The 24,769-nt window shown below is 42.1% G+C and overlaps 1 protein-coding gene and 1 long non-coding RNA gene across 8 annotated transcripts in view; one reads left to right on the forward strand and one right to left on the reverse strand.

The window, feature by feature from the left end:
• The window catches only part of SLC22A15 (solute carrier family 22 member 15), a 110,985-nt gene extending 101,951 nt beyond the window's left edge, over positions 1-9,034 (reverse strand). For 3 of the 7 annotated variants that reach the window (XR_002808124.2, XR_002808125.2, XR_011438740.1), the window contains exon 1: positions 8,836-9,011. Coding sequence is in view for 1 of the 7 variants with exons in the window: in XM_023641352.2 (XP_023497120.1) it covers positions 8,836-8,922 (87 nt within the window). In the remaining 6 variants the exon portion in view is untranslated. Of the gene's footprint in view, positions 1-8,835 lie in introns of all 7 variants that reach the window. The other 4 variants (XR_011438742.1, XR_011438741.1, XR_002808126.2 and 1 more) reach the window with 2 other exon arrangements.
• Positions 9,035-9,119: 85 nt separating this feature from the next.
• The window catches only part of LOC111773544 (uncharacterized), a 43,005-nt gene continuing 27,355 nt past the window's right edge, over positions 9,120-24,769 (forward strand). Inside the window, exons 1-2 of the long non-coding RNA XR_011438743.1 lie at positions 9,120-9,260; positions 11,410-11,472. This is a non-coding gene — a long non-coding RNA (uncharacterized lncRNA). The remainder of the gene's footprint in view (positions 9,261-11,409; positions 11,473-24,769) is intronic.

Consider the following 24,769-nt stretch of genomic DNA (forward strand, 5'->3'; position numbering starts at 1 on the left):
AACATCTGCTGTCAATAGACCTCTTTTTGCTGAGGAAGACTGGCCCTGAGCTAACATCCATGCCCATCTTCCTCTACTTTATATGTGGGACGCCTACCACAGCATGGCTTTTGCCAAGCAGTGCCACGTCCACACCCGGGATCCAAACCAGCAAACCGCGGGCCGCCAAGAAGTGGAACATGCGAACCTAACCACTGCGCCACCAGGCTGGCCCCTGATGTCTCCTTTCTTAATTTCCAAAGCATTCAATGGCTATATTGTTTACTGGGGAAATATTATTTTGTATCATTATTTAACAGTGTAGCTATAGTTAAACTCTAATTTTCTCATGATTTGTCATCTTCTGAAGGAGAAACCCAAACTGATACTTCTATATTCTTTCAAGAAACTCGACACACCCCTGTGTACATAACAGCTTATGACACATTTTGTTAACTAATTCCTTACAGAATGGTGTAGGAAAAAAATGCTTATGGATTAAAAAAACCAGTAATTCTGGGACCTAATCTTGGTTCTAACCACTAATTAAGACTTTAGACACACTATTTAACCTTCCATCTGTTTCTCTCAATCTCTCTCTCCCAAATAAAATGAGAGGACTACCACCTGACCACCTTCCTTCTGTTATTTCAGTTTCATTTTTAAAACATTTTGTGAGTGCCAACATTTTGCAGCACATTGTGTAGGAGCCTCAGGTGGTAACAACCAGGGATAAGAAACAGTTCTTTCCTTCTAGGCACATACATTCAGGTGAAGACAACAAATATATCCAAAGCAATGAATACAAGGCAGATTTTGACAAAGGCTCCGTTATCCATAGTAGAAATGAAGTGAATGACAACACAGAGAAAGTAGATGGGAATTCCAAGCAGGGGGAAGGAAAAGGTTGCAAATGTGCCACCTGAGCTGGATACAGAAAGACTGCTGGGGCTGCAATCAAAACAAAACTCGGGCCAAAGAAACAGTCTAGTTAGAGTCAAGAAAGTAAAGGACATGTTTTTAGGGTTCTGGGAAGAAGTACTACAGGGCTAGCTCAGCTTTTCCCAAACTTCAGTCATCTGAGTATCCCCCACAAGAGTGTTACATGCCCTTTTTCTGTCTTCTATTATTTAATTAATAGTCTTCTTTTAGGGGCCAATCTAGTGGCCATGAGGTTAAGTTTGTGCTCTGTTTCGGTGGCCCAGGGTTCACTGGTTCAGATCCTGGGTGCAGACCTACATACAACTCATCAAGCCACGCTGTGGTGGCATCCCACATAGAAGAGCTAGAAGGACTTACAACTGGGATTCACAACTACATACTGGGGGCTTTGGGGAAGAAAAAAACAAGAGGAAGACTGGCAACAGATGTTAGCTCAGGGCCAACTTCCTCACCAAAAAAAAAAAAATTGTCTTAAATCGATTCAAATTTTATAACTTAAGTAAATTTACTGAAAAATAAAATTTTATATCAATGGAGATATGACCTGCCAGGCAGAACTATCAAAATAAATACCATGTTACAACACCAAGTATTGGCTAGTTTTTATTTAAGGTATTTTCAGGCAAGAATTGGCAGGGGGGTGAAAGCAAAGGAACAGCCATTTTGTTTTTTATGCTTGGAAGGCTGACCCAGACCTTCTGTGCCATACATACATTCTACCTTCTTTGTTGGCTCATCTTGTCGGTGCAGCACAGCAGCTGGGCCTGCAACTGATCCACATTCCCCTGGACCCTCCTTCAGCTTCTCTGACTCCTGGGCCAGGTGTGTGTTTAGTTCCATGATGAAAGGATCTGCTTCATCAAGGTTGGAGGCAGTGAGAATGACACAGATTCTAGTCAATTCTGATGGGTTCCAGATCATATCTTTCCTTCTAGACTGCTTGCCCTGCAGACTTCAAGCTCCAACATCAGACACAAAGACCACAGCCTTACTGGGGCTGCTGAACCAGCCCCCACGACTGCATATGGTCAAATCCCCAGAACAAATTATTCATTGATTACATATATAGTCATATATATGAATACAGATATATACACACTAATATATACACATACATACATCTCCATCCTAGGAGTTCTGTTTCCTGCTTCTCTGCTTAAACTATGACTGATACAATATTAAACAAATATGGCAAAATATTAGCATTTAATAAATCTGGAAGTAGGGACATGTATGTTTGCGATATTATTCTCTGTATTCTGTTTGAAATGGTTCATAATTCAAAAAGAAGTTTTAAAAGAAAATGAATAATAAATATCATGAAAACAGAATAACGTTATTAAATTCTGACTAGGTAATGTTTCCTGCCAAAGTCTGAAACTTCTTTAATTCTTTAATTTTAGTTCATTCCCTTTGTTAAAACAGAAATATTTGCAAATGTTTTGAGAAGTGCTAACACCGAATGAGAGTTTCTTCTTGGATAAACAGAAGGATTAAAGAAGAATTGAAAAGGGAATAACGCTCTCACTCTATGAGTTAATGCTCTTTAATACTATTTCCATCTACCACCTAAATCTACCAGGCACGCTGTTCTTTGGGATGTCAGAGAACGCAGGTTAGAAATAACTGATGGAGCCACAGAGACTCAAGAACAAAGGCGAGAGGACATCCCTGGAAAGAGGGTGGAGATATGCCTCCCTCTTGGACACTGTGGAGAAACAATGCTGGACAAGGATAAAATTAATTTTGAAGTAAAAGGAAAGGATGTTTAAGAAGCTGATGCCTAGTAACCTCTATTTTATCATAACGTTGAAACAAAGAACACCTGGGAGAATGAGCAGCATGGAGTCAGGAGACATTTGGGCTTGGGAAGAATGGTAGACAATCAACTGGGAGAAGTGAGGGCTACAGCCAAAGAATGACCCAAGAGTACGGGCTGTGTGGGCTTCAGAACCGTACAAAAGAGGAAGCAAATGACCCACATATGCAACAAGAGAAGTGAATAAGCCAGTTACAGTAGCCATGCATTGGAACACTATGCTACAGCCATTGAAAAATATGCAGTTGTTCATTTATGAGCACAGCAACATATTCACAATATTGAGACAAATTCAGGTTACAAAACAAATTTTGCAAAAAGGACAAATGTACATATTTGTATACTAAAAAATCTGCAAGGCCATACACCAAAATGTGAGCATGTTTTACCTCTAGGTGGTAGCAGTTCTGGTGATTTTTTTCTTTTCCATATTTTCTGGGTTTTCTACAATCACCATCTACTACTTGTTGAGTACCATACAATTCCCATGAGCGCAGATGTTAGCTTCTGTCTGAGTGTCTGCTCAAGGAAGTCAGAGAGGACATTCCTAAGCTGTGTGCATCTTTGGATTTGATGGCTCTTTCTTCCAAGGCTGCCTCTAACTGCCTTGTGGTGGCGAACCACGCTAGCATTCTGAAAACCTCAAAAGTCAACATGGACACAACGCCAACTAATTGCTGGGCAGTGGGCAACTTTAAGAAACCTTGAACTTGCAAAACAAATGAATTAAACTTCCAAACTTCCATGTACTCCAAGACCCCAGTAAAGACGGACGGGTCACCAGCCACCTTGAAGCACCATGGCACAGCACTCAAGTCTAGTGTTCTTTCTGTCATATTCACACTGCCAGTCTTCATAATTATAACGACTTTTTTGTGCTGTCTTGGAAGATGATACCTTCTCTGTCAGAGCACACGTCAAGCAGCTGTGGGTGGCCCTGGTCAGGCACGCTACTGGGGGTTTGGGTGCAGGAGAGGCATAGAACCAGTAGCTTTTCAAGGCACATCCCAATTCTTGAGATGCTCCAGTAACTGCATAACCTCCCTGGATAGAAATCTGAGGGTCTGACAGATTTGCAGCTTCATCTGCCTTACGCCAGGGGGCAGTGTCTGTCCACAGACAACAACAGTTTTCTCAAGGGCATACTGGGGGCAAGCGCAGCTAAGATCTCTTCGACTTACGGTGCCCCACTCTAAACTGATGGAAGGAACACCAGACAAATGTTCCCCAGATTATCATAAACCTCTCAGGAGATCCAAGCTCCAGGCCATGGTCTGAGGACAGACAAAACTAAGACTGAAGGTTAAGGTGGCAAAAAACTTGCTCAACTAGCAGAGAACCCTGGTAGACGGTCATGTGTTTCAGAGCCATGCCAGAGAAGCTCTCCCTAATACCATGCGTTCTCACCAGGGCTGAACCCCTGGTGGTGGTGTGAATCCCCTGAGGCACGAGGGCTGATCTGAATGACTGTAATACAATAAGGTCCTCACCAATGTGTAGGAGAGCCATCTATCCACCCCAGTGACACCTCATCAAAAGGGAGCCTTCCTATGAATCTCCTGGGGATGGTGGGACATGGTGACAAATGCAAGCAGGTGGGAGAGGTTAGTTGTACAGTGTTCCACACAAAGTTTAACAAAGCACCCTCAACAAAATTCACTCTACCTCACCCTCCTTAAGTGTTACGTGACCACAACGCACAGGCATAACTGGTGAAAGGAAACGCGATAAAAGAGTGAAATATAATTCTCATACAGCGAACTGCAGGATTCTCTCTGAGATATGCAGATCTTCTTTTCTTCACCATTTTTTGTTTAAGTTAACACAGAAAAGCAAAATGAATACAACAAGATTCATGAACCCACCAGCACAATTAGTAAATAACATTTTATCTTATTTGCTTCACATTTCTAAAGTACAGTATTACAGATACAAAGGAAATCTCCTTTGCACTCCTCCCCAGATCCAGCGCTCCCTTCCTCCCCAAGAGGCCATCAATGTTGAGTTGGGTGTGGATCCTTCTCTTCCATGTTTATTCTTCTACGCTGTTCATATATATTCCCTAACCAAATATAGTATTATTTTGTATGTTTTTAAAATTGGTAATAAAAGTATGTGTCACACTGTATACATCATGCTTCTTTTTTTCATTTAACATTGTGTTTTAGAGATTCACCCACACAACTGTGTAGAGATCTAGTTCATTCATTTTAATTGTTATAGTCTACCAAATTTATACCACATTTTAACCATTTGGTCCCTTTCTGAGAGTCTTTTAGGTGGTTACTGGTTTTTGTTATTACAAACAGTGCTGCAATAAACATCCTGTACACACCTCCTTATGCACATGTTCAAGAGATACTGTGGGAGATGTGAGTCCAACATGGGGTTTTAATTTTACTAGACAGTGACAAATTGTTCTCTAATAGAAATAGTTCCTACTTCTCATTTTCATCACACTTGTACTGTTAGACTGTTTAATGATTGCTAATCTAATAAGTGTGAAATGATATTTCATAGTCATTTTAACATGCTTGTCCCAGATGACCACTGAAGGTAAACATCCTTTCATGTATTGACTACTAGAGTTTCCTCTTCTGCAAAATACCTGTTCAATTGTGCCACTTTCTAAAACACTGTCAAAAGCTGTTTATTGAGTGGATGACATGAATGCCCTGGTAGTTCTAGGATCTGAAAAATAAGGTGGGTGTTATTAAAAGTTTACATAAAAATAATGCATTCCAGAATAACAGAGTTCGGCACCTCAAGCTGAGGTTCATAGCAGCATCACAATTTTGCTAGTGAAACTAATGCTTATTACAGGTTACACGTTCCCGCTGGTTAATGGACGTTTTAAATCCTGTGCAAATTATACTACAATCTATGATTCCTGATCCTGAGGAAGAAGAATGAGCTGGAGCATCTGGCTTAGAACAAAGAAGTAGGGTCCATTTTCACTTTATGTCTACAGGGATCAAGGAAAAAAAACCGTATTCCCAACTTCGTCCTCCAGACAGCTTGGCAAATAAGCACACACATACACACACACAAAACAGTGATGATGGCGTCAACTCTGAATCACTATCAGAAAATAGAAAGAGGAATAAATTAAATAGAATTTTTCATATTTATATACCACAAATAGCTATTATCCCAAGGGAGGGCATGTATATTCTGAGGGTAAGAATTTTTCTAGCTATGAAATTATAAATCTTATTGTTTGTAAGACAACCATTTTTACATAAGGTGATTTTTTTCCTTTAGCTTTTTGCTTATGTACTTTAAAACCACATATCACTATTATCAGGGCATTTGCATCTTATCATGCTCAAGAGAAATCTACAGAGTCTGCATCAATTCTTTATATATCTGAAAGTTGACCACTATGGGGATGCCAAAGATTATGTTTGTAAGAAGTGTGAAGGGAAATCCCCGAGCCAAAGGAAACTGGATATCGAGGTAACTTTTGAGGATCCCTACGATGGTTGGTAGCAAGAATCCGAGAAAACAGTTAACTAAAGACCTGAGTTGGCTTTGGAATGTGGTTTTGTCCTTTTAGTTTGAACTTGGATGTTTTTGAAGTAAAGGGAGTTAAAACCATTAAAAAAAATAATAATAACAATCCCAGAAGGAAGAAAATGCAAAATGATCTGTACAGCTTCCATCTCCGTCCCTCTAGTTTTGTGTTTCTCGGCTGGGGCTGGTCACTACCAAACCACAGAGGCAGGAAAGTCCTGCCAAGGCAGAGGCTCCCTCTGTCAGCGTGCTGCTATGCCGTTGGTCTGTGCCTTCCTTGGGCAATGGGAGACAAGTGCTTTGCTCTTCAAAGCAGACAAACATCAACCTCCCTCCATTTAAGCCCCTTCTGAGAAGGGCTTCCTACTTTTGCCTCTGTTGGGGGGAAGCAACCCCACAAGAATGAGGAAAGCATCATGTACAACTGTGTAATGAGACTCCCCAGTATTCCCACTCCGAAGGCCAGCTCCCTCAGCCCAAGCTGTCTCCAGCCATAGATGTGGTAGAGAGGTCTTCGGGGAGACTCCACTCTGCTATCCCACATAGCTTTGGGCAACCCTAGGACCACTCGGATCATGCATGTCACTGGGTCGATGGAGTCCTCAAAAACATGGAGCAGCTGTGAAGGATTCACTTCTGCCTGGACTGCGGCATCTGCTCTGTTGGAATAGGCACAGCTCCAGGACACCGCCCCAGCCCACACCTACAAGATAAACAGTCACTCATTCCCAACACTCTGAGACCGGGTCCTTCTATGGGAAACACTGGCTGCATGTCAGGCAGGGTTCAGTCAATACTCATGGTCATGAGCTTAGTTAGGCCTCTTTGTACCAAACTCTAACTGGGTCAATCATGAACAAAAGTAAGTGAGGGAGATTTAGGGTCTGAACCCAGAACACTGGCCTTTTTAGTGCCACACTCCACTCAAGACAAACTTATTCCAGGTCAGTGGATACCGGCAAGGCAGGTAAGAAGATAATAACACAGGAGGTGGAGTCTGGAGATGGGGAGGTGGGACTGCTCAGACAGGGAGTTTTGTTTCTGGAATTCTTGGTTAGAACAGGAAAAAAAATTTCTCAAGGAAACCATGCTATAAACAAACATCAGGCATGATGGTTACAATTCTATTCTCTCTGTATTAAATATTCTTTTGTGATTTAGCATGAACACTTTTTCCCCATAGAGAAAGCTATGGGGAAACAACATTTAAAGCTAAAACAACAAACTTAAAAGAACTTCAGAATACCGCATATTTGTGAACTGAGAACTTGTTCTGCTGGAGAAAGAACTGACTCCGTATATCAGTCCTTCATTTGCATGCGTCCTCTAGGGGTGAAATCATCTGATGCAATCAACGGAACTTTCAAACATTTGAACAGAAAAGAGAATCAGTAAGTCAACCCTTACCTCCGTCCACCCCATCTTCCTGCCGAGCGGTTGCCTTATGCAAGGTTTAAGCAACAGGTGGTTATACCCATGCCCATCCTGTACTTCTCTCAAAATAACTATCATCACACTTTCATTGTAATTGTTTAACTGTCTGCCTGCCTCACCCCACCCCCACTAGAATGCAAGCGTCACAGCAAAGGATTCAGATTTGTCCACCATCGTAGCCCCTGCTCAGCACATAGTAGGCACTCATTAAATATGTGTTGAATGAAGGAATGAGTATAACAGCTGGCTCAGAGTAGGTACTAGGAAAGGATTTGTGAATGAAATCCCTTTAGAATGTTGGGAGAAGTAACTGATGTCAAACGGGCCATTTAACCTGGGGCAGGAGGAGTAACCCGTGCCTGGCAAAGTGTATCTGGAGTGACGTTTAGGTATGGAATATATTTTTAGGTTAGGGTATGCAAGTAGGGTCCAAGAATTCTGTACAATGAGGTGATTCAATTTTTATAGTGAGACATTGTAGATGGCACTATTCGGCTTATAAATGTCTTAAATCGAGAATGGCCCCAAGGCAGAATGACCCAGCAGAACTTAAACCAGAGAGAAAGAAATCCTATGCACTGAAAGCCCCTGGACTATGAAGCCCCCTCAAATCCAGGAAAAGATGGTAAGTAGACACACAAAGCTGAAGGAGGTTGCTCCTTTATCTTTTTTAGGTTGGACCTTTTATCTGCGGGTTATCAGGACTCTCTGTGTGTTCCAGATGCCAAGGTGACAGTGTCTCCGGTTAGGATAACAATTCCCTTTCGTATCTGCAGTCTATTACAGGTAACAACGTAATTTTGCATCCCTAATTAACCAGATCATCTGCTGCAGGACCTCCCCATACACACTCCTTCCCTACTCGAGGTGAGGGGATAGCTGGCCTGGCGAACTGGCCTAAGGGGAGAGGATCTGAGGTTTGGGCCGGCACAAAGCTTGACAGGCCCGTCAGCGACCTTGGGGTTCTGGAGTCCAGGCGCCGCGCCTCGCCCAGCCCCGCTCTCGCGCTGGATCAGGGCCGGGGCGGCCCGCCACCCCTCAGGGATTCGCAGCCCCTCGACATCCGGGACAGCGGGCCGCGCCTCGCCGGGCCCCGGGGCCAGGAGGAGGGGCGCGGGGCGCAGTCGGGGCGGCGGGGGACTCACCTGCAGCAGCACGGCCAGCAGGAAGCACAAGTACATCTGGTAGATGCCCATCTCCCCCACCGCCTGGAACGCCTCCTCCACCTCCATGGCGGGCGCGCGCTCGGCCCGGGCCCAGCCGCGAGCGGGAGCCCGGCCCCTCCCGCCCAGCCGACCGACGCCCCCTGCGGCGCGGCCCTCCCTCTGCGGGCGCGGCGCGCGGCCCGGCGCGGGAGGGAGCGGGAGTGCGGGCGCGGCGGGGCGGGGCGGTGCGCGGGGCGGCGGGCGGGGCCGGGGGCGGCCGGAGCGCGCGCTCCCAGGCGCCCATCCAGGCGGCGGCCGGCCGGAGGACAGCGTGCGCGTCTGGGGTTGGATACCCGGTACCCCGGCCTCTGGGCTTCCTGTTAATCACTCTTGTCTGAGAGCGATTGGTGTCTGCGCCGCTTAAAGTGAGAGCAAAGAGGAAGTGGGCTCGGGCGTGCGGCATCCTCGCCGATGGAGAAACACGGGAACTGCCACTGGGTCTAATCCGTGGCCTGTGCTTGGTGCGGGGGGCGGGGGGGCGGGAGGGGGGGGAGTGGTAACTGTTGGGTGACCTGCTGGCGACTCAACATTATTTGTCCAGATCAGTTTAATGCAGGAGGTTGAGATGGGGCGTTCTAGATCCTTCGGAGAAGAGTGCTATTCAACATTTCTTTCCAGTCCTATTCAGTGCTAGCTGTGTGGTCACAGGTAAACAAATTCTTGCAAAACCATGAGACACATTTGCATCTAGAAATATGCCCTTGGTACAAAGGAAATACAGAAGAGGAAAGATTAATCTGTGGGATAGGAGGTGATGGCTGCCAAGGTGTTTGAAGGATAAACAGCAGTTTGCCGGGCTGGAAAGGTGGAGAAAGAGACAGCAGGGCCGAGGGAGGCTGGCTGCCTGCCTTAGTCCCCTCTTTCCTCCGCCTCGTTAACTTGGTTTTAACAGCTGCATAGTATTCCATTGTCCAGGCCATTATCCCCAATACAATACTGAATAGAAGAGGTGACCAGCTAATATTCTATCTAAGATTTTACATCTAACAGCGTGAGAGAGGCCTATAATTTTCTTTCCTTCCTGCTGTCCTGGTCTGGATTTGGCAGTGGGATTACGGTGGTTTAGTAAAATGAGTTGGAAGTCTTTGGTAAAGCTCCTTTAAACCATCGACTTGGCTTGTTTTGCAGGGGGAGCCTCTTTATTACAGAGATAGATAGATAGGGAAATACCACATATTTTTATGGCTTTGTGTTCTTGAATTACTTTTGGTTATTTTTTTTCTAAAAATGTTGCTATTTTGTCTAGTTTTCCTTTTGGTTTTGGAATAAACGTGTTCATCTTTTTCTCTTAGAGTTTTTTTTTTAAAAAAAATCGTGTTCTAGCTCTATTTATGCCCCATTTTTCATTCTTAATATTGTTCATTTTTATTGTTCCATTCTTATCAGTCTTGCTAGAGATTTGTCTACTTTGTTGTTTTTAAAGAACCCGTTTTTATTTTGTGATTTTTTTCTATATTTCTTTGTTTTCTATTTTATGAATTCTTTGAATTCTTAACTTATTTTTGTAACTCTAATTCTTTTACTAGCTACCTGACTTGAAAGTGTAGCTTATTTGCTTTCAGTTTTTCTAAAAATAATTGTACTTAAGGCTATGCATTTGCCTCTAGGCACTACTTTGCTCTATCCTATTTTTATCATGTGGTACTTTCCTTGTCTTTAGTTTTTTGTTTGTTTTTGTTTTTTTAAAAAAGATTTTATTTTTCCTTTTTCTCCCCAAAGCCCCCCGGTACATAGTCGTATATTTTTAGTTGTGGGTCCTTCTAGTTGTGGCATGTGGGATGCCACCCCAGCATGGCATGATGAGTGGTGCCATGTCCTCCCCCAGGATCGGAACCAGCAAAACCCTGGGCTACTGAAGCAGAGCTCATGAACCTAACGACTCAGCCACCAGGCCGGCCCCCCTACTTGTCTTTAGTTTTAAATATTCCATGACATTGTAATTTCCTCTTTAACCAATGAGCTATTTGTTATCACATTTTTTTTTTGGTTTCCAATTAATGGCTGTTGCTACTTTTTAACGATCTTCTTATTGATTACTAATATAAATGCTTTGTGAACAGAGATGATACTAAATCTTGGAAATTTTTTGAGTTTTCTTGTGACCTAGTGTGTGGTCATTTTAGAAAAATGTACTGAACATAGTGAAAATATTCTTCATTTGTTTGGGTGCAAGGCTCTCTATATATTACATCAAGCTTGTTCATTTTATTTAAGTAGTCTATATTACTACTGGACTTTTCTCTGCTGGATATATCAGTTTTTAATAAATGTGTCAGTCTTACAAAATGCTTATAATATTGGAGTTTTTACCAGTTCTCTTTATTTCTGTAGGTTCGTAAAAGTACCAATAGATTCATTCATTTTATCATGATGAAGCAGCTCCTTTCTCTTTTAATGCTTTTTGTCTTAATTTTTATTTTGTCTAATGTTCATATTACTACATCAGTTTTGTTGTTGTTCGCATTTTCTTTGTAATCTTTTTATTTTCATACTTTTGGTTTTATTATGTTCTAGGCATGTTTATGGAAGGAGGAATTTTTTTGTCCATCCAATTCAATAGTCTCTGTCTTTTAACAGGTGAGTTAAATCCATTTATATTTATTGTGAGTGACATATTTGGAGTTATTTATACCATTTCTTTTTGTGTTTTCTGTTTACCATCTTCTTTCTTTTTCCTTCTTGGCCATCCGTTGGAGTCTTAAAGCCATTTTTCTCCTGCCCTTCTCTCTGTTTGCTATTTTGGGGAGCTACAGATTGCTTTGTTATTGTTATTGTTTTGGTAGCTACTCCTACATTTTTAACATCTACATAACTATGCACTGTTCTATAATGTTTATAGTTTTTTAATATATCTGTCCTCTTTTCTAACTCATAAGAACCTACACAAGATTCCAAAAGTGCTTTATCTCAGAAAACATAGGACATAAAGATGTTATATTTTGGGAAACTTTGTTAGGTGACTCAAGAAGTGACTATTGTGGTGCCAAAGCACTGATGGAGAAGATTCATGTGAAGTGTTTTAATAAAAAAACTTCCATTGTTAAGGAAAATTATCCTCTATTTAGAAACAGTAAGAAAGCAAGCAGAGAAGGTAATGAAGTATTGTTTAACAGGCCCACCCCAGGACTATTTAATTCAGTAAGAAAATTTACCTGTGTTTGACTTTGCTATTTACTGTGAATTAGAGTCCAGATACTATGCAGTGACATGTAAATTTGTAGATTTTTGTTTGGTAGATACACAAATGATTATGTTCAATAGGAAAGATAATCTATTATTTTCTTGTCCTGTAAAACATGAACTCATTCTGTAACTAATCCAGCAATCTTATTTTAACATTCTTTTTTTCTAGAAATGACCAGTTTCTCAAATGCTTTTAGAACCAGTTTTATCATCCTACTGATTCGTTCATCAATTAAAGTAAAATTGTTGACGTGAGATCATTCTAAATTGAAAGAGAGTCATATTTTTTAACTTTTGAAAATTTTTCTTTGACATCATGATGCATGGGAGTAAAAATATTATAAATTAATATTTTATATGATATATAGCTAAATTAATAAATTAAATGTTAAGTAAAAATTGGGTTATTTCATCTTACTTCCTAAAAGTTTATATATTTTAAGTCAGCCAAAAATTCTTCTGTATATTCAGTGTGAATTCACCATATATTAGGACATATATGTTAAAAGCAGTTGGTTATCTTCAGAAGAGAAAGTGCAACCTGGGAAGTGTCAGAAATGAGGTCAGACGGGTTGCTAGAGGCTGGGTAGGCAATACTAAGGAGCTTGAATATTCTCCTACAGCTCATGGGGAACCACTGAAGTGTTGTAAGCTGGAGTGATGTGATTTTTAAGTGATCATTTGGCATATGGGGGATTAGAATTAGCCACCTCAAAATATGTCTCTTTGCCGTCTTTGTTTTCAAGAACAAAAGACTCTGAAAGAAACTTTGACCTCTCCCTTTACTGCCTAAAAGAAATTAACGATAAAAGACCTGTCCCCAGGACAGGCCATCACCATAGATAACTCTGGGTATCGGTAGACTTTGAGGGTCTTTGCTAAGCCCAATCTTATCTACCAAACATTTGCTTTTCCAACTCCATGTGAATTGCCTTCCTCCCCTTTGAAGCCCAAAACCACTACCCCAACATCCTCCTTTGTCTTTAGCTAAAGATGCTATTTAAGGTGACAGCTTTGGCCATTCTAATGAGTTGCTCAGTTTTCCTGGGTTTCTCCCATGTGTACATGTTATAAAGCTTTGTGTGATTTTCTCCTGTTATTCTGTCTCATGTCAATTTAATTCTTAGGCCAGCCAGAAGGACCTAGAGAGGGTAAAGGATTTCTCTTCCTCCCCTACAGACAGCAGTGGAAAATGCATATAACACCAGTTGAGACACTGTTCTAATGGCCTGGCCAGGACCCAGTGAGGGCCTGAGGGCTTAACCCAGAACAATGATAGTAGGGATGGAGAAGTAAAGTCGAATTTAAGGTAAAATCTGCAAAAATTGATAGTGATTGCATTTTGCTGAGGCAAAAGAGAGAAAACAGGAGTGATTCCTGTGTTTCTGGCTTCGAGGACTGGGAAAATGGAGGTACTATTTAACTGAGATAGGGAACACAGAAAGTGGAGTAGGTTGACAGTGGTAGGTTGAAAGGCCTGTAACAGGAATGGTGGGGCCGACATGCATTGCTCTTTTAAATGGTTGTTGCCCCTTTAAGATCCCGCCCTTCCCCCTTTACCCACCCAGGCCCCTGCTGGATTTCCTTGCCCTAATTTACAGTCAGCTCCAGAGCCTCTGAGCATGCGCTGCAGGAAAAGCTGGACTAATTAAAGCTCTCCTGAGGCTCAGGTATTGCATCTGTGGCTCTTAGCAAAGAGTTCCATTTTGAGAGCATATTTTCCCCATCTGACCATTTTTTTCTCATTTTTCTTTTTCTTAAGTCCTTTTCTACCATAATTCTATAGCACCTGTATCCTTCTTTTATAACCCAGGAATAATGAACATCTGGGCTTTTTTTTAAAATAAAAAAAATTAAAATAATGTTTAGAATAGGGTGTCTATCAAATACACGCTTTTTGGACTATGAGAGAGAAAAAGGTTAGCTTTATCTGGTAAATTACATAAGGCTTTGAAGCAAAAATACTAATCATTATCTCCCTTTTTTTTTTAATATATAAAACCTGTGCACCTAACCACTGTAGCATATCTTTTGCTTCATTGGTAATTTGGTGTCCCAGAAGACTACTGAAATTTGGTGTGCGAGGTAATAGACTTTGTGTATATTAGGTGTTGTTTCAAATCTTTGGAAATCAGTGTTGTATACCAGCCTAAATGTACCCAGAGTTACTGTCTTTCTAAAACATCTGAAGACCATTTTTCCTTCTGCATAAACCTTCATTCTGAGATAACCCTTTCTTGTTGCTATGCCCCAGCAACATTCCTTAATAAAGATAGCCAAAGCACAAATACTGCTGTCAACATTAAGTTGATGTAAACCCAGCAAATATGATGGGAACAACCAGATCACAAGGAATCCAGATTTTCTGGGTAGATGTCTGGAAGGAAGGAGCAAGAAGACAAAGGGAGGAGAAGCAAAAAGAAAGTGGAATTAGTGGTGAGATGGCCGTGTCTCCGTTACCTGGCCTCCCAAACCAACAACTGTCATTCAAAACCCATCCTTAAGTGGGTGAAAAGCGTATGCTCAAATAGCTCTAAATTTAATATGGAGAAATTGGCCATTTCCATGTCTCAAACTTTAGCAATAAAACAACAGTTTGAATAGAGTTAGGTCTAAAATTCAGGAGGTTATGGTAGAGAGAGATGAAATATGAGGGAAATTAGTCATTAATTATGTTTGAGTTTAGATGGTAGAGTGTTTTGCTTGCTATGAGTCCAGTTTTACATGTTGTCACAAGAGGCACTGAGCTTAGCTAATAGGACATTCATTTAATTCAACAGATTCATTCCTGAGTCCCTAACTTTAATGAAAATGTCAGTGTTGTTGTTGCTTCTGCTGTTACTGCTGTTGTGCTGCTGCCTTTTCTTACGTGGGAGAGTTACACAACTAGGGAATACAGACTGAAATGATGAATTTGCTGTACTCATGGGGTCAATAAATTGAGGCCCTGATTCAGTAGGATGGATGAAAATTTGCCCTATGCAAGGACAAATGCCTCAAAAGTTCCCCAGGATTAAAATCTGGATGCTACTGGAACTGCCTGAACCACTTTAGTTGGTTGAGTATTGCAAAAAGAGGATGGTAACCTGCATATGAAGAGTCTGTACCCAAACGGGGCTTTATAAATTAAAATCAGCAATTGACATTGCTTTCAGAAAATAGGAAGCCAAAGTAGATTTCAGAGAATCAAGTTTGATACACTTGATCTACTCAGCCTCAGAAAAGAGAGGTCACCAATCCTAAACCGTTTTGAAAATTGGAAATATTAGAATTTGTCCGGCAAATGCTTGCTGAGTCATTACTCTGTCCTGGATATTGTTCTGGCTGCAAGCAATACAGCCTTAAACCAGTAAAGCTTCTCCCTCTCCCTGGTGGCACTTGCATTCCAGTGAAGCCTTCCTTCTTGGCGGCAGTCCTGGATGGGTTGGGTGGCGGTGAGATCTAGGAGAAGGAGGAGAGGTTGATTATGGAAATTGCACCCTTCTCTATTATCTGATCATGAAACCAACCAGAAATCAAAACATAACAATGTGAATCAAGTAGAGTACAAAGTAGTCTTTATAGTTCATTAAGGATTCTTCAGTGTAACAGCTCCTGCCTCTGTGTTTATCTGCCTTAAGAAGAATGTAGCCAAATCTTGTTATTTCCCTATAAGGAAAGTCACTTAGTAGAAAGTTCTATTAATGCACAAATTCACAAAGAGAATTTGCATGCTTTTCAGAACCAAATTAACCTCTAAATTACTGGCATACAGCTATTTGAGCCAAAAAGATCATATTGCATTTTAAACAGTATAAACTCATCTTCTTCATCGGCCTTCATTTGCATGAGAAGAGTGTCTTATTCTCAGCCAAACTGAGCAAATCAAATCCTCCTGTCAGTTGTCTGTTCCAGCTCGGATTGTGAATATTCTCCGTTTTCTTTTCCTTGCCTGCCCGGGCTGAGAGTCTTCCTTCACCTTTTTTGAGTCACAGCATCTTTTGCAAATCGAATGAAAGTTAATGGTTTTTCTGAGGAAAATGAGGGTATGGGGAGGGTGCACTCATACACACATTTTGAATACTATTTTTTAAAAATCACTGAGTCCAACCCCCACGATATAGACATGATAAATTAAGGCTATGAGTGGTTAGAGAATATGTTTAAGATGATGAAAGCGTAGACCGCAAGTCACACATTTGGCAGAGCAGTGCATAAAACCAAGTTCTCAAAAGTTGGTGCTTTTTTTTAGTGTCTGAGACCTCTCTCAGGTATAGGCCCCATCTCTGAAGCATTTTTTCTTGTCTGGAAATATTAATATAGAACAACATTATCTTTGTAAAACATTTGCACTCTGATTCCTTTGTAAACAAGGTAAATGTGTCCCCAGATCCACAACGATTTTGTGGTTGGGGCTCTAGCTGGATGGGGCCTTCCCTGCCCATCTCCCAAGCCATAAAGTCTAGTTGGGCCCGTATAATAACTCAGCGACGTGACTGCAATCGTAAACACACGCAGAAAGAGTTCTCTCTCCTCTGTTTTGTTTGAAGCCAAAGAATGAAATACTGTTGTAGCTTTCCTTTGTGGATTATTTCTTACTCAACAGCCATTCTGCTTTTGACCTGAAAAACTGGGCCACAGGGATCCTGCACCATCAGGCATATTTCTTATTGGGCCGTGAAAGTCTAGCATATGGCTAATTACAGTTTACACCTCCTTAAGTGCTCCAACAATCCACTACAGGCTGTTTGGTCTCTCTGGTTTACTGTTCATAGCACTTTCTGCAGACAAAGCAGTAAACAGTTCTTTTGGAGGTACTTTTTAATTTCAGATGATGATGGAAGATGATGGTCTGTCTGGATTGTTAATGATGCATTCTCAGCCTGCTCTGTTAAATGACTGTGTTCCTAATGATGTGTCATTGCCATTATAATGTCCTGGCCGCACACTTTCCTTTTCTTCTCCATCTTCCTCTCATGGTTGGAGACATGTCCATTGAGGATAAAATGAAGAACTAAAGTAAGTGAAAGAAGAGATTTTAGGAGCAAAATGTCTATGGCATATAATAAATTAATACAAATGATGATAAAGATATTTAAGTCATTTTGTGCTTATGTTTTTATTTTTATCATTGCTTTTCTCGGCTGTATGTGTTTATGAAATAAAAGTGTGCTCTGTTGCAAGGAGATTGGTGTCTCTTAAAACAAGATATAATGGAAAGATATTTCCTCAAAGTTAATTTAGTTTTTAATTTGTTGGATATATAATAAAGCTGATAACCAGACATTATTTGAGCAGAGAAGCTTTCGGTTCGATGACGTAGCTTGCACGGGGAGTAGACAAATGTTCTGATGGAGATGTTCTATTTGAAGCTGGATGTAGAAGGCAAGGATGGATTTAGTCCCGGGGCTCTCTTCTGGCCCTGCCAACAGGTGACCAGCTGGCACCAAATAGAAGCATGACAGCTCAGTGCACTCAACTGAGACCCACGTTTCTGTTTTCCTTCATCCAAGGAATAGCTAAAACCACAATCTCTAATTCCCTTACTGGCATGAGCATGCAGAAATAAATGAGTTTTCAGTTAAAGATTCTAGGTAAAAAATGTCTAATCTGCGGCTGGCCCACTGGCATAATATTTAAGTTCACATGGTACACTGCACTGGCCCGAGGTTCGCAGGTTCAGATCCTGGGCCCAGTCCTCCGTACCACTCATCAAGCCATTTTGTGGCGGCATCCCACATACAAAATAGAGGAAGATGGGCACAGATGTTAGCTCAGGGCCAATCTTCCTTAAGAAAAAGAGGAAGATTGGCAACAGATGTTAGCTCAAGGCCAATCTTCCTCACCAAAAAAAAATATGTCTAATCATTCAGAATTTTAAAGTTTAAACTTGATAGTACTATTTCAGGAACCGAAGTGATCTGTGAACTAAAGTAATGTGAGCCCCCTTGAGTTCTCCAACATATGAAAAAACTTGAAAAAGCTACTGATATGAGAGATTTCAAATTTGAAAATTCAGCTTCGAGATCAATGTATTTGGAATGAATAGCTTTAGGGGAGACCTAAACCCCTTCGTTGGGGTAGAGAACTGGGTGAGAAGATTCACCCCTTCTCCTTTTACCCAAAATTGCTGATTTGACTGAGACTCAACATAGCAATGATAAAGATTCTCAGAAATATTTCAGATGAGCTCCTGAACTTTGATGTTTTCCTCTTAATTAATATTTCTCTTTTAACTTTAAGGGTATGTTTAAAAGTGCCCTTAAATCTCCCAAAGGATGTTTAAAAGGAGAGGGAAAGAAAGATAATATGGCCAGAAATTACGAGAGTTGTGCTGCAATAAAGCTCGGGACTGTTGGGTTCAGATGGGCCAACAGCAGGTGGACCTGAGACAACAACCTCTTCTGGAGAACACGCAACCTGGTCATCCGTTCCACCCTAGCCAGCTGCTCTGCTCCGAGACCAGGAAGTCATTGCTTTGTACAAACAGTGTCAGTTGGGGGCAGAAGTGCATCTGGAATTCTGTCGCAATCACACCTAGCTCCCTACTACCCCAGCACCTGTCAAGGTCACTTTAATCTTTCTTTAGGATTATGTATGATATGTTCTCCAAGACAATTTAAAAATACTTCCATCCAGGGGAGCAAAAGTACAAAGTTACAAGAAGCATCTTTTATACAAAAGAGGCTATAGGGCTAGTTATTGCTTTGGGGGCTAAGGGGTGAGGAGGTTTACTGAAAAAAATCTTGCTTATGTTTTCTTTTTTTATATCTTCTACTTCTCATTATATTCATGTTTTCCTCTAAATACATGGGCATATTTATAGTAACTTTTGAAGTCCTTGTCTGCTAATTGTGTTCTCTCTTCTTTCTAGATTTGTTTCCATTGAATGATTTTTCTCATGGTTATAGGTTCCGATTTCCTGCTTCTTATATATAATAATTTCTAATTGAATGCCAGAAATTGTGAATTTTTATTATTGAGCACTGGAGTTTGTTATCTTAGTTAAAGAATATTTTAGTTAAAGAGTATTAGACCTTTTCTAGCAGGCAGTTAATCTTTTGTGCATCAGCTTGGCCTTTTGAAGCTTGTTTGTTTTTGTTTTTGTTTTTTTTTGAGAAAGACTAGTGCTGAGCTAACAACTGCCACCAATCCTCCTCTTTTTGCTGAGGAAGATTGGCCCTGAGCTAACATCCATGCCCATCTTCCTCTATTTTATGTGTGGGACACCTGCCACAGCATGGCTTAACAAGTGGTGGGTAGGTCCACACCCAGGATCCAAACCAGCAAACCCTGGGCTGCCGAAGCTGAACATCCGAACTTAACGGCTGCACCACCAGGCTAGCCCCTGAAGCTTGTTCTTGAGCTTTCTTGGAGTGGGTTTGTAGTAGCCTTGACCTCAGGGCTAATTATTTCTCCTGTGAAGGTGTGGCTCTTCTGAAGTGTCTAGTGACTGCCCCGGGTGTTCATTGTAGACTCTTCACACCAGTTTAGCTTTTGCCTTTTCCATACCCTGGAATTTCTCTTTCTGGGATCACCAATGACTTTGAAGTCCAAAGGATACTTTTCAGTTTTCATCTTAGTTGATCTCTGGGTGTTGGCATTTAACATTGTTAACCACTCCTACCTTCTTGAAACACTTTCTTCTGGAAACTTCTGTTTCATGACATTCTCCTTGTTTTCCTCTTACCTCCGTGGCTGTCTTGCTGGTTCTCCTTTTACCCAATCTTTGAATATTCCTCAGTCTTTTTCCCAAGCCCTCTTCTCATTTTACTCTACACTCTTTCTCCAGGGGATCTCATGCTGTCCCATGGCTTCCACCATCATCTCCTTTACACTGAAAAAGCACACCGTGTGTGTTTGTGTGTGTGTGTGTGTGTATTTCCAATCGCAGACCTCTTCCAAGCTTCAGACTCCCCCATTACCAACCACTTCCTCTATATCTCTTCTTGAATGTTTCAGACACATTATGTTCCTAAAGTGACCTCGATTCTAGCCCACTGCCCTACTCCTGCTCCTCTTCCAAGGTTCCTGTCTCACTGAAAGTTCCCCTCCAGTTTTTCATGCAAAAAGATCTAGGAGTCATTCCTGAAGCCTCACTCTTGACGTATATGTCATCAAATACAATCATTTTTTCCTTCTAAATATCTCTTCAGTCAGTCCCCAAGATCCCACAAGAAACCATTAGTCCTGCACACAAAGCCTGTTTCTAGAGCAGAAGAGAGATACATGGCATGTTGGCATAGCAGGGCTGAGACGGCCTCAAAGTGTTGTCCACAGCCAGATTGTTTTGGAAGAAGCAGAATATTTTCTATGTCCTTGGAGAACAGTTTAAACGTAGGATAGGGATCAGTGGACCTGAGGAGGTATCAAGATGGAACAAAGATGATGCAGCAGAAGCCTGATGAACCTCTGACCACAGGTCAGATGGGACCAAGGATGTGTCAGTGGATCCCAGAATAGAACATGATCAAGGAGACCAGATTTTCACCCAACACCACCTTGTAGAAGATCTCAGCATACCTTCCTCCCCAAATTCAGTTTAATACCAAGAAAGAAGTGGAGAGAACCCCAAACTGACAAATCAAGTTTCTAATTTCCGGAAGAATGAGGGCTTGAAACTGAAACGAACTTCATTTATATAAAAAATAATAGTCTACTTTTTTATGAAGGAATGAAAATCATCCCCAGTGTTTAAACATCATTGATAAAGACTTGATATTTAACCTAAATTGTGAATGTGTCAATGCAAAGATTAAGTACGTTCTGCAATTAGGGAGTTTCCATTGCCACCATCCTCATTCAAGCCACCATCATACGTTGCACGAAGGCCTGCAATCACCTCCTAAGTGTTCTCTCACTCTAACTCTTGTGTATCTCAAATCTCGTTCTCCACACCAAAACATGAGTGATCTTTTAGAAATACAAACTCGATCCTATCACTCCTCTGCTCATGACCCATTAACAGCCTCTCTTTGTTCTTGAGTGGAGTCCAAGTTTGTTTACCAGAGCCTCCACGGCCTGCACTATACTGCCGGTTACCCTCCAGTTCCCATTCTTTCATTCGCACTTTCACTCCTGTGCACTGGACTTCTCTCTTCTCCTCTCGTGTGCTAATTCCGTAGGACTCCCTGTGCCTGGAACACTCCTCTCCAGTGCCCCTCCACACATATGCCAACCTGCCCAACTCCCATTCATTCTTCAGTTCCTTGCTTAAGGGCCACTTCCTTCCTGAAGCTGTCATCTCTTTCCCAGATCAGGTGGGGCCTCCTGTGAGCCACTCTCATTTGTTCCCTGTCATTTTACCTCATGGCACTTTACCACCACTGTGCTCCATGAGGGCGGGGCCAGAGTCTCTCCTATCCTAGATATGCAGGATGCGTGTAGCACCCCAAGCAGGGCTGTCTGGCATGAAAGGGCATGCAGTAAAAGTTGAATGAAGGAAAGGAGTCCAGAAAACTAATTCCCACTGATGAGGATTTTAGGCTGGTTACTTTTAAAACTACAGATGAGAAGCAGGCTCCCAGGACTGGAATTTTGCTTGCCCTTTTGAGAGACATTTGCGTTTGTGAAGGAAGGCGAGGATGAGCTTGTAGGGACCTGAAATTGGCCACCCCAAGATATGACTCTTTGGCATAGGGATTGTTTTGGGCTGATTGCTTTTGATAAACTGGGACAGGGAAGGAGGCTCTGGGGAATGGAACTTGCCCTTGTTGGGACACATTTACATTTGTAAGGTAAATCTCTATCTGTAAAAGGTGCCTCCCTCTCTGTACCAGGAAGAAGAAGAGAAATGACCTTATCCCTAGAAACTCTTAATGGGGAAGGCAAGAACTTAAGTTGGTTGCTGTCTGGCAATCTCATGTAACTGATTTAGGGTGGTGGCTTCTGACCTTTACTTAATCCGATTTGATTCTTGTCTAAAAGTCATGGGATCACCCAACGACCAGACCCCACCTGCACTGATACCATTTTAACTTTTTTCCATGTTCTTTCCTTTGTCTTCGTAAAGAGATGACTCACATACCTATGCCTTAAATTTAGCCCTAACCCTCAACTCGGGGCAGCAGCAGGAGCTCTGACTGCCCGTGGGTCTTGTCCTCGCGCACCAGCTCCACCTGCCCATGGGTCCTGTCCCCATGCCAGTGGGGGCAGCAGCAGCGGCTCTGCCTGCCCGTGGGTCCTGTCCCCATGCTATTCTATACTATTCTCTAAATAAAAGAGCACTACTGCCAGATCTTAAGAGTCTAAGAAATCTTTCTTTTGACTCCTCGGCTCACCGACCCCACATCACCCACCAAAGTGTTAACTGATAATGGTTTAAAGTGCTTCTGGACAGTGGAGGATATCCGGATAAAATTTCCAAACTTAGAGGAGTGCATCTCTATTGGTAAAGCTTCAATTATTGCCATATTCCTTAGCTAGAGGCATTTCAGGTCCTGACACTTCTAGGCTGTTCACTAGAAGAAAAGGGAACAGCGTTGTCTGCCATTACCCTTGAATCCCTAAGTCATCTGTCCCCTGCCTGCCTCTCTAACTTCATCTTGTGCCGTCCTCCTCTCCTCCCACTGTGCTCCACCCAGATGGGTTTTGTTTCTGTCCTGGAACACCATAAGCTCTTGCCCTACCTGGGTCCTCTGAGTGCTGTCTCTCTATGTGAGATGCTCCCTTCAGCCCCACCTTGCTCTTTGTAAGGTGAGCTCCTTTACAACACAAATGCCCCTTCCTAAGAGAGGCCAGCTCTGTCATTCCCGGCCACTGCACTCTCTTTGTCTCCATCAGAACATTTAACTGCAGCTGGTAGTTTTATGCATTGATGTATTTACTTGATTTAGTCCATCTCCTTTACTAATCTGTAAATGAAGGCAAAGACCACACGTACCTTGTTCACAGTTGTTTTGCCAGGATCTAGCACAATGTCTCGGGCATAATTGCTACTCAGTAAGTATTTGTTGAATAAATGAGTTAGTATTTATAATAAACCATGAGCTGATAGTTATATTTATTAACTATCATACCATACATAGCTTGACAAAGAAAATTGGAATGTTTTTTGATGCGGGGTCGGTGAGCCGAGGAGTCGAAAGAAAGATTTCTTAGACTCTCAAGATCTGGCAGTAGTGCTCTTTTATTTAGAGAATAGTGTGGAATAGCATGGGGACAGGACCCACGGGCAGTCAGAGCTCCTGCTGCTGCCCTGAGTTGAGGGTTAGGGCTAAATTTAAGGCATGGGTATGTGAGTCATCTCTTTACAAGACAAAGGAAAAAAAGTTAAAATGGTACCAGTGCCGGTAGGGTCCGGCCGTTGGGCGGTCCCACAACTTTTAGATAAGAATCAAACCGGATTGAGTAAATGGCAGAAGTCACCGCTCAAATATTATCTTCAGCTAAAGACAAAGGAGGATTTTGGGGTAGGGGGTCAGTTACATGAGGTTGCCAGACAGTAAACAACTTAAGTTCTTGCCGTCCCCATTAAGAGTTTCCAGAGATAAGGCCATCCCCCCTTCCTCCTGGTGCAGAGAGGGAGGCATGGAGATTCCCTTCACAAATGCAATTGTCTCTGATCAAAGGGCAAACAAATTCCACTCCTCAGAGCCTGCTTCTTATCTCTAGTTTTAAAAGTAACCAGCCTAAAAATCCTCGTCATAAACCGTTTTAAAATTAAGCAGCCTAAAAATCCTCATCATTTTTGTTAACATGAAGGAGGTTTGGCAAGTCAGACATACAAGTGAATCTGAACTTGCATCTGGGTGGATGCTAAACCAGGGGTGGAGGACATGGGGAGAGGGAGGGCAAGGAAGGACAGGGGATGGAATGTTACTGCCCAAGGGGGGTCCTCTGCTCGCTGCAAGACATGCCAATAGTCAGGAGGCAAGGTGGTAGGAGAGAAAAGACTTTTTATTACAGCTTGCCAGCAAGAGGGAAGATGGCTGACTAATGTCCGAAAGAACCATCTTACAGAACAAAGACTACAGACCAGTTATATAGGGGGCTGGTCTCTAGGTGGGTCCTCCATCTGATCTCCGGGTGGGGGCAGACATCTGGTCCTGGTTCCTGATAGTCCTTTGTTTTACTAAATATGCATCAGAGAATGGAGCCCTATACCCTGATCTTTCAGTTGTCATCTATGATGGCCATCAGCATAGGCTCTCTGCCTGGGAGGCCATCATATTCCTAAGGAACTTAAAGGAACAAAGTTATCGACTTTCTAAAGCTGGGGGTGTGGGGGGGGCCATAAAATCTGCCGATCGATCGATCGATCGTGTCTGGGCTAGTTAATCAGAGGTCATTTAAAGTTACAATGTGGTTTCTTTTCTACAATATGGCTTCTCTTATGTCACCCTTGTGTTGAGCCAGTATCAGGAAGATCCAAGGCCAGAGATTGGGATAAAAGGTAGGAAAGATGAGGGAGCAAATGCCATTTAGAGTACTTAACCTTTAATTTGTGTTCTCCCAAGACCTTTATCTTAAAGATTTCTATTTGCCATGCTTCAAACCTGTAAAAATTAATGCGATTGAAGGATAAAAATATTCAGCCTCAGGGTTAATTTTGTGAAGTCACTGGGGTCCTGCATTGGTTTCCTATTGCTGCCATAACAAATTGTCACAAGTGCAGTGGCTGAAAACAGCAGATATTTACTCTCTTGGAGTTCTAGAGCCCAGAAGTCTGAAAAGAGTCTGTGGGGCTAAAATCCAGATGTTGGCAGCTTCC

This window comes from Equus caballus, chromosome 5 (genome assembly GCF_041296265.1).
Source record: "Equus caballus isolate H_3958 breed thoroughbred chromosome 5, TB-T2T, whole genome shotgun sequence".
NCBI classification, from domain to species: Eukaryota; Metazoa; Chordata; class Mammalia; order Perissodactyla; family Equidae; genus Equus; species Equus caballus.